A 12,763-nucleotide genomic window follows, 5' to 3' on the forward strand; every position below is an offset into this window, starting at 1 on the left:
CAAATTTTACTGAAATTTTAAACATTTGTTTGTCTGTAGATGTACATCACATCTACCAATATCCGTCCCATTCGGGTAACTCCTTCGTGGTGCTTTTTTTAAATGTTTTTAGTTTGTAGTGAAATCCACAAGCCACACTGTTTCTTCTCAAGATTCTCCTTGGAGACTGGGTTGTCAGCATTAGTTTACTGTATGAGTTTTTTTTTTTCATTCGTTTGCTGTTTCTTCTGTTTTGGCTGGACTTCAGACCAGTTACCCATCAGGTCAGACAACCCATTATTATTGTTGTCTTACCCTAATTTCTTTGCTTCAATTTTTTATGCCTCCTGTCATTGTGCTGTTATTCAACGAAACGTACATTTATCTAATTCTGACGTTCAATATCGCAGTGATATATTTATATATTGAGTGCCATATCCTGTGTATTGCGTTTTCCTTCAATTGTAACATAGGCTCCGGTTTATCTATTTTACCGACGCCATTATTACGATGTACATGCTACTTTTGTTGTCCCAGTGACCATTACTCCCGTGTCACTATTGAATATACCTCGCCAGTGGTAGGCGATTATATAGAAGTATATAATATTCTCAATTTCTGATTTACTACGTGTTATAAGCTTCCTAGTCTGTACCCGAAATAGTACCTAGTTCGTTTAAGCCACGTACTAGAAAAGGATAGTAATGGGATTGAGAAACTCCAGTTGGGCAAGTTTAGGTTCAAAAATGGCTCTGAGCGCTATGGGACTCAACTGCTGAGGTCATTAGTCCCCTAGAACTTAGAACTAGTTAAACCTAACTAACCTAAGGACATCGCAAACATCCATGCCCGAGGCAGGATTCGAACCTGCGACCGTAGCGGTCTTGCGGTTCCAGACTGCAGCGCCTTTAACCGCACGGCCACTTCGGCCGGCGGCAAGTTTAGGGTGTCTAGCTCCAACATATGCCTTACAACGAAGGGAAAACTCCCCAAAGCCTTGGTCGGCATTGTAGTACTTTTTATTTACACAGTCCAGTCACAAAAGTGTAACCACCGTATATGCTGGGGGTCAACGGGCAATAACCACTCACGCACGGTGTGTGGTATCAAACAAATGGAGGACACATAAAGTGTGTCAGAGGAAAGAGAGTAACACTCCAGTCGTTATCGTAACGCGGAAAAGGAAAAATTTACGTGGCGTGCTAAAAGGCATGATAATTGCCATTCAGGCCAACGTTTTAGCACTTCCAAAACGGCTAAGTTTGCAAACTGTTTGCGTGCCGAGATGGCTAAAGTATATCGTGCATGGCAAAATGGCTCTATTAAATACCGACGCCGAAGCAACTGTGGCACACCACCGCTCACACATGACTGGAACGAAGGAAAGTTGCGGAGATGTGTGCGGGCGAATAGACATGGAACTTCTGAGAACTGACTGCCCAGATGAACCAAATTGTTACCAATAGTGTCTCCTCAACGACCGTTCAGGGAATGTGGCTGCGTAAGGACCCTGCAGCAGGCGCCTGTTTCATGCACGCATGCTGACTGTTGTTCATTGGCGACAAAGATTGGAATTTGCACGCCAATACCGCAAGAGGACTACCACTGAACGGCGCCAGGTGCCATTTTCAGATGAATCTCTTTTTGTGATCCATCGGAAACGTCTGAAGGCAAATACCCTGGAACAGTTAGTGGTCTGGGGACTTTTCTTGGCATTCCCTGGATGATCTTGTCATTTTGGAAGGTCCAATGGATCAACAAAAGTATGTATGTATCACATTGGCGATGATGATCACCTCTACATGCTGTTCGTGTATCATTGGTACGACGCAGTCTACCAGCAGGACATTGCAACGTGTCACACATATCTCACGTTACGTGAGGGATTTGTAGAGAATGAGATTACTGCACTCCCTAGATTTAAACCGAATCGAGAACCTGTGGGATCATGTCGATTGAGCTGTTTAGGCCATGGATTCTCAACAAATAATCCTAGCGCAGCTGGCCGCGGCACTGTAGTCGGCATGACTCCGCATCCTTGTCGATAAATAACAGAACCTCACTGACTCTCTTCCTGCACATCTCGCACCATTTAGCGCCGCAAAACCTGGTTATTCAGGTTGTTGTCAGGTAGTCACATTAATGTCATAGGACAATGTATTTTTAGGACATATGTAAGGATAGATATTCTAGTATTTGATTGTGTGTAACTTACTAATGCCAACATATGCTCTACATCTTCGCAGTGACTTGCCGTACTTTAAGGGAAAAATGCGGACGTTACCTGAATAAAGGGTAATTAAGACAGTAATGCTGCTGAGCGCAAGAAGAAGACAGAATCGTACCGAGCGCCCCCAGGCGGTAGTTGACGGTGACCAGTATGACGCCGTAGGAGACGAGGAAGTCTGGCCCGTACTGCTGGTCCGAGCCGCCGCCGAAGATGAACCCGCCGCCGAAGACCCAGAAGAAGACGGGCAGCTGGGCGCCCTCCTGCGGCACCCCCGGCACGTACACGTTCAGGTAGAGGCAGTCCTCCGAGCCGGCCCCGTTCTGCTGCACGCAGTCGCTGCCGTAGCGCGTCGCGTCACGAACCCCGGACCAGCAGCGGGCCGGCCGCGGCGCCTGCCGAGAATTGAATCGATCATTTTTGAACGGGCTTTATTCCAAAAACGGTGAAAATCAGATCAGACTCTAGAATTACTTAGATTACGTATTTGCTCATTTCTGTTTACAATGGGCTTCATTCCCGCCGTCTTTTTGAACTGTGTGGCTGCATCACTTCATACTCCACTTTAGAAAGATATTCATTCCTGCACTAAAGCTTCTGGTGCTAGTTTCTTTAACTACAGTTTGTCAAAAATGCAGGAATTGTCTACCGCAAGCAGCAGTGAGCTTTCAGGTCAAGAAAAAGCAAAAGGGGCAGAAGAATAGTAATTAACATTTGTGTAATGTTATGAAAGATGCACGTGTAAAGGTTTGCAAATACACAACTTGTTGTGAATAAATTGTAAGCACCAAGTAACCCGGGAGCCTTGCAGAAACGTGTTACAATATAACCTTGTTACTTAAGAAAATATTACCTCTACGATCAAACTGAAGTTTATCCTTGTTTTGTTATGGTTGCGTAAACAACGTTTTAACAAGATATCAAAGGGAAACATGTTAGTACGTTCACAAAATTGTACAGCTGTAACACAAAAAATGAATGAGACATCTTTTAGTCGAGTGTTATTGATTGTAAAGGTATACTTCGATCACTGATATCAGGAGGAGGTGACTCCTCACAAAAGATCGCATTGTGCCAGCTACAAGTTTTTTTTATAGTAATTAATGCAAGGGATGTTGAAGTCTGCAGAAAAACTTCCATGCATATATTTCGAATAAGTGGGAAGAGAGCACGGAGACTACAAGACCTTATTCTTCGAGATAAATTTCATTAAGATAAGAGATTTATAGGATATAAAAATCTCTCTTTGTCTTTATAATGGCGGAAACTAATGCATCAGTACATACACTCCTTTTCAGTGCATGTTTCTTACTAGAGTTCACTTTAGTACGAGTAGCTTAATCCTAGACTTTCAATATAAGTAATGCATGATATATTTCCAGAGAAACATCCGACATATAGAATTTCAAACAAATCCCCTTCGGGAAGACGGTGTCGATTTTGATACGATAACGGCGTACGCCACCTGTGGGATACTAGATCTAATGCTAATGGTTTCAGCTTCGTCTGGGAACTAATCGCGTAGTGGTTCAAATGGCTCTGAGAACTATGGGACTTAACATCTGAGGTTATCAGTCCCCTAGAGCTTAGAACTACTTAAACCTAACCAACGTAAGGACATCACACACATCCATGCCCGAGGCAGGATTCGAACCAGCGACCGTAGTGGTCGCGCGATTCCAGACTAATCGCGTAGTGCATAGCTGCCACGGCGCCATCTGTGTCTACCTAGTAATAGGGAATGCTTACAGCTGGAAGTGGTAGTGTGATGCAAACGTTTGGAACAAGCAAGTAACCATGCCATGCAGGTGCACGCAGGAAGTGCGTACCTGCTCGTCTGTTACAGTCTCCATATTTATAAATTTGTCATTTGTTTCGTATCGCTAGGCAAGTCACTTACAGGGTGCTTATCTAAAAGTGGTGTTGTACTGATTATTCTGTAAATAAAACATAGATCTAGATCTGGAAATTTTATATGTAAAATCAATTCTGAAATGATGGGAGATGGAGGACAACAAAACATGTAACAAAAGCTCCAGAAATACAGACTTGAGTTTGGACCCTCAATAATATTCACATGTAGCTTTCACGTTCTATAATATATACATGTTCATTCAATTTTGCTGCTGCTGCCCCGTCACCCTCTACAGTTTTTTTAAAACATCAGAAGTTAGAAAGAGGTCAAATTGAGGCCTTCCGAGTGGCGAGATGGTCATCTCAGAGAATTGCAGTACTAGTTCGTCATATTTCGTCGGTTGTGCAACGATACACTTATCAGCTGTCAAGTGAGAACTCTCGTACCCGTAGATATTCTGAACATCCACGTACCACAGACGCCCGCCAGGATCGTCGTGCTGTAAGGACAGCAGCGGCAGATCGCACAGCTACCACAGTATAGATACGAGAGCTTGTGCCGTAGACGTGTCAGCAAGAAATAATGCGAACTGTTTATTAGCAGTGAGACTTTCAACCCGTCTGCCACTCATGCCACAGCATCAACATGCATGACGGACTGGTGCCGTTTTATACACATCAGAAAAAGTTTTGCATTATCCCGGTTCCCAGAATTTCTCAAAATAGACGTTGACTGTGGATATTATATCACAGACACAGTCCCTTTGACTGTTCAGAGATGTCACTAAACCCGCCTAAAGATATAAACAACCATGTATGAGCAGCGCCTATTAGACAGAGGGGCTCCGACAGCCCATCAGTTCCAGTCATTAAACCAGGAAGCAGGTACACGGCTCGTGTTGTCTGTAGTTCAACTATGCTTAGACGGTCAATACCGCAGTTCGATCACGTCCGCATTGTTACTTTGTGCCAGGAAGGGCTTTCAATAAGGGAAGTGTCCAGGCGTCTCGGAATGAACCAAAGCGATGTTGTTCGGACATGGAGCAGATACAGAGAGACAGGAACTGTCGATGACATGCCTCACTCAGGCCACGCAAGGGCTGCTACTGCAGTGGATGACCGCTACCTACGGATTATGGCTCGGAGGAACCCTGACAGCAACGCCACCATGTTGAATAATGCTTTTCATCGAGCCACAGGGTGTTACGTCTCAAACTGTGCGCAATAGGCTGCATGATGCGCAACTTCACTCTAGACGTCCATGGCGAGGTCAAATTTTGCAAAGACGACACCATGCAGCGCGGTACAGATGGGCCCAACAACATGCCGAATGGACCGCTCAGGACTGGCATTACGTTCTCTTCAACGATGAGTGTCGCATATGCTTTCAGTCAGACAATCGTCGAAGACGTGTTTGGAGGCTAACCTGGTCAGGCTGAACGCTTTAGACACACTTTCCAGTGAGTGCAGCAAGGTGGAGGTTCCCTGCTGTTTTGAGGTGGCGTTATGTGGGGCCGAAGTACGCCGCAGGTGGTCATACAAGGCGCCGTAATGGCTGTACAATATGTGAATGCCATACTCCGACCGATAGTGCAACCATATCGGCAGAATATTGGCAAGGTATTCGTCTTCATCAACGATAATTCGCGCCCCCATCGTGCACATCTTCTGAATGACTTCCTGCAGGAAAACGATATCTCTCGACTAGAGTGGCAGGATGTTCTCCAGACATGAATCCAACTGAGCATGCCTGGGATAGATCTAAAAGGGCTGTTTATGGACGACATGACTCACCAACCATTCTGAGGGATCCACGCCGAATCGCCGCTGAGGATTGGGGCAATCTTGACCAACAGTGGCTTGATGAACTTGAGAATAGTACGCCACGACGAATATAGGCATGCATAACCTCAAGGGGACGTGCTAATGGGTATTAGAAGTACCAGTGTATACAGCAATCTGTCCACCACCTCTGAAGGTCTTGCTGTATGGTGATACAACACGGAATGTATGATTTTCATGGGCAAAATAAAGGGCGGAAATGATGTTTATGTTGACCTTTATTCCAGTTATCTGTACAAGTTCCGGAACTCTGGGAACCGAGGTGATGCAAAACGATTTTTGATGTGTGTAGAATCACTTGGAAGTGAGAATGGCGCGTCGTAGTCTTTAGTGAGGAAAGCAGATCCTACTTGGACATTCGACGTAGGCCTGGTGAACACCGCCTCGTAGTGCGTTCTTCCAAGACACATTGGCCGCGTTCCAAGCTTTAAGGTCTGGGTTACAGTAAAATATCAACTTTAATTCTGCCTTAGTGTTTCTGAAGGGACTAACTAGCGCACGGTACATGCAGCATATTGTTAGACCCGTTCTCTTGCCATCCATGCAACACGAAGGTGACGTGTTGTTCCAACAGGATAATACTCGCCCACACACTGCCTGTGAAACTCAACGTTCTAGACGTGCAGCAACTTCCCTGGCTAGCAATGTCTCCGGTCTTGTCTGTAATCGATCACGTATGAGATATAATGTGACGAGAAGTGACACGTATGATTCGTCAACCCACAACTCGTACATAACTATGTGAACAGTTGGAGTAGTCGTGGAGAAACATATCTCAGGACAGTATTCGCCACCTGTGCGATCAACTGGATGCCAGAGTCATCTCCTGCATAGCCACCGATGGAGGCTACACCACTTACTATTAGGGTGTTTCAGTATGGGTCGATACCTGGTACCTCTGAACATCTTGCACTACTTATCTGTTAATGTAATCATTTCACGTAATCCATATGCACTGTTGTAGGGATAAATCTTGAGTTACTTGGAAACCTCTAACGGAGTGTACTAACTTTTTTCTGGCTGTCTATTGTGCTAAATACTTCAGTATTGCCTCTGCCCATCTTCAGGTGGGAGCTTGTGGAAATGTGAAGAGCTGATAGTAAAGCTAAATTCAGGACTGTGGGAGTTTCAGAGGATAGAGTAGCACGGAGGGCTGCATCATATCAGTCCTCGGACTGTAAACTACAACAGGAACATATGTCATGTGTACATTTCTTACCGCACCCAGAGACATTAACATACGCGTAAAATAGGATAAAGCTGCAGTTGAGGCACAGTTGAGTGAGTAGGGAAACAATAACGGCGTTTGTCGAACTGGTTGGTGGCAGGATGTGCGAGAGGCATAAAAGTCACAGTAAATCACTGTATTAGTTAATTGCAGCTGTGGAAATGGTGTAAATTAACCCAGACTGTTGGAGATCGAGTTGGAATATTTAAAAAGTAACTGCTACAGAGGATATTTGTGATATGCTATAATTTTTCAGAGAAATAATATTATGGTTTGCAAAGTCTTCCCTTACTGGTATATTTAAATCGATTAACCCTAGCACCACTAAGCTCGGATCAGTTACGTGGATGTGGGATGTGGGAGGCGCGAGGGGGGGGGGGGGCAAAAATTTTCTTCACATTCTTTTCACTTTTTAACATTTTTTTCTTTATTTGCTTGTTTTATTTTGATTGTTTATTGAACTACGAACTTCCTTACTAGGTTGCAGCACACTTTCCATAGTTATTGGGAACATTATAACGTACACAAATACAATAAATAAAGTAATGAAAATGAGAAATATTATTGTATTTTTATCATGAAACTAACAGTTTCATATACATGAGTCTTAATTAAGAGATTATAAAAGAACGTACAATAGCAAACCATAAATGAGAAACCAGAGAATCAAAGAAATTACAGTTCAGTTTTTCCTTCCTTTCCACTTTCACTTTCAATTTCACAATCTTTGCATATAATTGTTTTTGTAGAATGAGCGGAACACCCATACTTGGAACACTTGCAATAAACTACAGACACTGTTGTCATCTTGCCTTTTTCCTATTTAGAGTTTCCACTCTTCAAACAGGTGTGACATCTTACTCTTGAATAAAATTCAACAGATTACACAGTTGCTGTAATGCTGGGCAGTGTTTTCCGTAGAACACATTTCATTGCAGAGATGATAGACTTTTTTAAACCCATGATATTCTTTGCTGTCTCTTCCACAGCTGGCCTAACGAGCTGTTGACCTAATTCTAGCAGATACCTCGGGGATGATCAGTTTGGATTCCGTAGAAATATCGGAACACGTGGGGCAATACTGACCCTACGATTTATCTTAGAAGCTAGATTACGTTTCTAGCATTTGTAGACTTAGAGAAAGCTTTTGACAATGTTGACTGGAATACTCTCTTTCAAATTCTGAAGGTGGCAGGGGTAAAATACAGGGAGCGAAAGGCTATTTACAATTTGTACAGAAACCAGATGGCAGTTATAAGAGTCGAGGGGCATGTAAGGGAAGCAGTGGTTGGGAAGGGAGTGAGACAGGGTTGTAGCCTATCCCCCATGTTATTCAATGTGTATATTGAGCAAGCAGTGAAGAAAACAAAAGAAAAATTCGGAGTAGGTATTAAAATCCATGGAAAAGAAATAAAAACTTTGAGGTTCGCTGATGACATTGTAATTCTGTCAGAGAAAGCAAAGGACTTGCAAGAGCTGTTGAACGGAATGGACAGTGTCATGAAAGGAGGGTATAAGATGAACATCAACAAAAGCAAAACGAGGATAATGGAATGTAGTGTTTCTGAAGAAGAGAAATTTGTTAACATCGAGTATAGATTTAAGTACCAGGAAGTCGTTTCTGAAAGTTTTTGTATGGAGCGTAGCCATGTATGGAAGTGAAACATGGACGATAAATAGTTTGGACAAGAAGAGAATAGAAGCTTTCGAAATGTGGTGCTACAGAAGAATGCTGATGATTAGATGGGTAGATAATATAACTAATAAGGAGGTATTGAATAGGATTGGGGAGAAGAGAAGTTTGTGGCACAACTTGACTAGAAGAAGGGATCGGTTGGTCAGACATGTTATGAGGCATCAAGGGATCACCAGTTTAGTATTGGAGGGCAGCGTGGAGGGTAAAAATCGTAGAGGGGGACCAAGAGATGAATACACTAAACAAATTCAGTAGGATGTAGGTTGCAGTAGGTACTGGGAGATGAAGAAGCTTGCACAGGATAGAGTAGCATGGAGAGCTGCATCAAACCAGTCTCAGGACCGAAGACCACAACAATAACAACATCCTTCTTGCATTATGCTTCTTCTTATTCCAGTTTGGGTTGTTTATCAAGAAAATTGTTCCAGCATTGAGACAGGTAATATCTTTCAAGGTGAAAAAGAGAAATAATGGCTACCTTCTCATCCCTCGTTTTACTGAATGATGTTGCGTCATATGATCAATTCTGTCTATGCCCCCTTTGGTTTCATTGTAGTAGAGATGGATGTTTGTCTTTTTTTCTTTGTCTACCCATCCACCTTTTTATCATTCTGTTGTGTGGAAAGAAGTAGAACCTTAGTAGGCTTCAGTTTGGAGGTGTATGAAACCAAGGTATCTGGTGCGTTGCCTGTTTTCCGATCTGTGAATAAGAATATACTCATAGCTCTCCACCCTGCGTCTTCTTTAGCTGTTTTGGTATGTGTTTTCTGTTTCTCTTCAATGTTTCAACCAAAGATAACTTGTCATCATTGTAAATCTCCTCGGCTAGGCCTATGGATGTATAATAACAATCTGTTCTTATATATCGGCCACTTCTTGCCAGCGGATTCACTAGGTGTCTAACAACTGCCTTTGTACTCTGTTCCTCAGCAAGTCGTTCATCCATCCCTGCATAGAACTCCATTTTTAGAACTTACCGGGTGTGTGCATCTGATAACATCCTAATCAATATACCTTACTTCCCAGGCTAGTCTTTCATAGACCTTAAAGAGACATTTTCCTCGAATAGGGACAGCATTTTATCGGTCGTTAGATCTGCAATTGGTATGTAGTATTGCACAAACATTTCGTGAATTTTGTCGAAAACTTCATGAACGGGGAAAACTTATCCTGCTTTCGTCTTTCGATTCTTGTTTCTTTATCATCAAATCTAATAAGGGACAGAAGTTCTCCACATCGAATACGACTCATTGTAGCTATGTAGATATTGTTTCCCAGTACTTTACCCCATAAGTCCTCAAGAGGCAGCCTAGTGTCATTATTTGTGCCCATGAGGATCAAAATACCAATGAAGGCGTACATTTCTTCTATGGTTGTCAGTTTCAAGTTCTTGTTACGAGCTTCTTGGTTTGTATAGCCCACGATAACCTTCATTATTTCGGGGGTTTTCAACTTTTGGAACGATTCAGAAAAACTAGAGGTCAAGCCTTCATGAGTCAAACCTTCACGAAAATTCGTTAAATTTTGTACTATCCTGCGAACTTGCCTTGGAGGCGCAGTAATATATTCCCTACCGCTTTTTGCTGTAACAAGGATGCAGGAAGAGCTGCATACTGTTGAACTCCGTGAACTGACTCATTTTCAATTTCTGTGTCACTATCGTATGTCATAACTGTATCATTTTCTTCTGGATCACTTTCATCACCTTCACTTGCTTCATTTATTATAGCTGACACCTCTCCATCTGTGAGAAGCGTCTGATACTGAGAGACATTTTATTAGAACTGCGAGTAATGTACAACTGCTCGAACAACAAAGGAGATTTATTTCAAACCAACAATGGCAACACAATACAGAGGTAGAACACTCAGAAACTGCATTTCTTTCTGCCATATTGAGAAATATTTTAATGGCACAAGTTGTCTCACCGATGTCTAAGGGGTGGGGGGTCAAAAACTGCCCGCACTTAGATTATATGTAATACGCAGATTTTAAAAAAAATCACAAAAATTATAAAACCATGACAGCACATACTCTACATATTTTTCTACAACTACCTAAATTCTTGCTTCTTCACTCCAACAAATAGATATATTACACAAATAAAACAAATACTGCGGGCAATTTTTGCCCCCCTTAGTGGTGCTAGGGTTAAGGAAGAATTCGGGGTAATTTCCACGAAACAGGCTTGTCCTGTCCAAACATGTGCTCCTGCCCTAGTGATCTCGTCGTTGACAGGACGTTTCTCAACAGCCTTCCTTTTTTACTCTGCGTCTTAACGCCTTTACTTGAGATTTTTCTATTGAAACGTTTTATCAATGTTCAACAGTCGATGCGTGCAGTTATACAGGAAAATTTCTTTACAAGAGAAGGAAAATAAGCTCGAATAGAACGAAGATTCGAAATGAAACCGATCAGCCTGGTATTCGCCACTAGATATAGAGAACTTACAGGGACCCTAAGGCACTATGACCGTACGAGGATTTGTACACTATTCCTTCCGAATGCAGGTCACATTTCGTATCCACTCAAACATTTAGCCCAATTTTAAAGATGAATTAGCTGTAAATTTGAATGACATATAGATGACTTTCTTTTGAGTGTTTTGCAGTGCTCACCTGGAAACGCAGTTCCCCAACGGGTGGTTCTGCGAACGGGATACCACGAAAAGCCGTGTAGGACGTGTTGTAGACGCCAATCGCCGTTGTTCCCCGTAGTGTGCCCTGCTGCACCGTCACCAGCACGTCCTCTGCCTGGAATGTACAAGGAATGTCACGTCACACGTTTGAAAAACTTCACGGTGTGAGCAGGAAATCACTACACAAAGAAAGGATGATTACACTCAAAGTGCCGTATAAGTCGAGATCAACAGAGACGGAGTACATCCTCAGGAATTGAAAAGTATATGGAAGAAAAACGCCAGTTGCCATATTACAGACACACTCCATGTTTCAGATGTACTGTTATGGGGAAACCAATAAGAACCTAAATGGGGATGCCTGTACGGAGTTTGGGCCATGTTTATTACACGAGAAATACGTATAATTATATACAATATTTGTATGGTAAGAAAAGTCATCTATCATGAATACTCTAATGTAGTGAATGGTGAAAATTAATCTGATCAGAGTAGTACATTTTCAGTAAAGGCACCACGAACATCTAAATCGTATGAAAGAGAAGTTAAAGTGAGATTTCTCAGAAGTTTCGGGGAAAAAAAGAGCATGTCTCTGGCGTAAAAGGAAAAAAATTTCCGTCCTATTAATGGGAGGCAGCAAACGGTAGTTTGCTACAGTAACAGCCTCCCATTAACAGGATCGAATTTTTTTGCATTTTATGCCAGAGAAATGCTCTTTCTTCTCTGAAACTTCTGAGAAACTTCACCTTAACTGCTCTTTCATACGCTTTGGATGTTAGTGTTAGTACAGTGTGAAGCACATATTTTGACTGCTGGTACCGCTACCTTAGAACGTTGGCTCGACGCAGTATTTCTGTTGTATTGTTCAAGGAATAAGTATATTAGACCACTGTGATGGAATAATGTTAATTTTCGAAGGGGTGGGATAACATCAAACTCATTCCAACCCAAACCTTTTAACAACGTGCAGTAATGCTGTAGCTCTTGTTTGTGGAATTATGGAATACTTTAGGGAAACATAGAACAAGGGGCATTCAAGTATTTGAAGAAGACGTATGGTTAAAATACCTGTTCACCTCACTTACATGAAAAACGAATGAAACATAAAATATATCAAGTTGAGTACTGAGAAAAAAGTTGTACAGTCACGTTTGCGAGATGTTAAACAGAAAAAAATGGGTAGACTCGCACAACGTCCAAAACGAATATGGTAATCGGAGAAATTCACATTAACAAGTTCCTAGATTTATTCTGCTTCCTGGAAGTTTATTGGTATTTGTACGCTACATAAACCAGTTA

The 12,763-nt window shown here is 42.3% G+C and overlaps 1 protein-coding gene across 1 annotated transcript in view; it reads right to left on the reverse strand.

Annotated features, from left to right (window-relative positions):
- LOC124605731 (juvenile hormone esterase-like) overlaps positions 1 to 12,763 on the reverse strand; it is a 117,240-nt gene that overhangs the window by 85,713 nt on the left and 18,764 nt on the right. Inside the window, exons 3-4 of the mRNA XM_047137610.1 lie at positions 11,445 to 11,579; positions 2,325 to 2,601 (exon numbers count right to left, since the gene is read on the reverse strand). Coding sequence (XP_046993566.1) covers positions 2,325 to 2,601; positions 11,445 to 11,579 — 412 coding nt within the window. The remainder of the gene's footprint in view (positions 1 to 2,324; positions 2,602 to 11,444; positions 11,580 to 12,763) is intronic.

Source organism: Schistocerca americana, chromosome 3, assembly GCF_021461395.2.
Source record: "Schistocerca americana isolate TAMUIC-IGC-003095 chromosome 3, iqSchAmer2.1, whole genome shotgun sequence".
NCBI classification, from domain to species: Eukaryota; Metazoa; Arthropoda; class Insecta; order Orthoptera; family Acrididae; genus Schistocerca; species Schistocerca americana.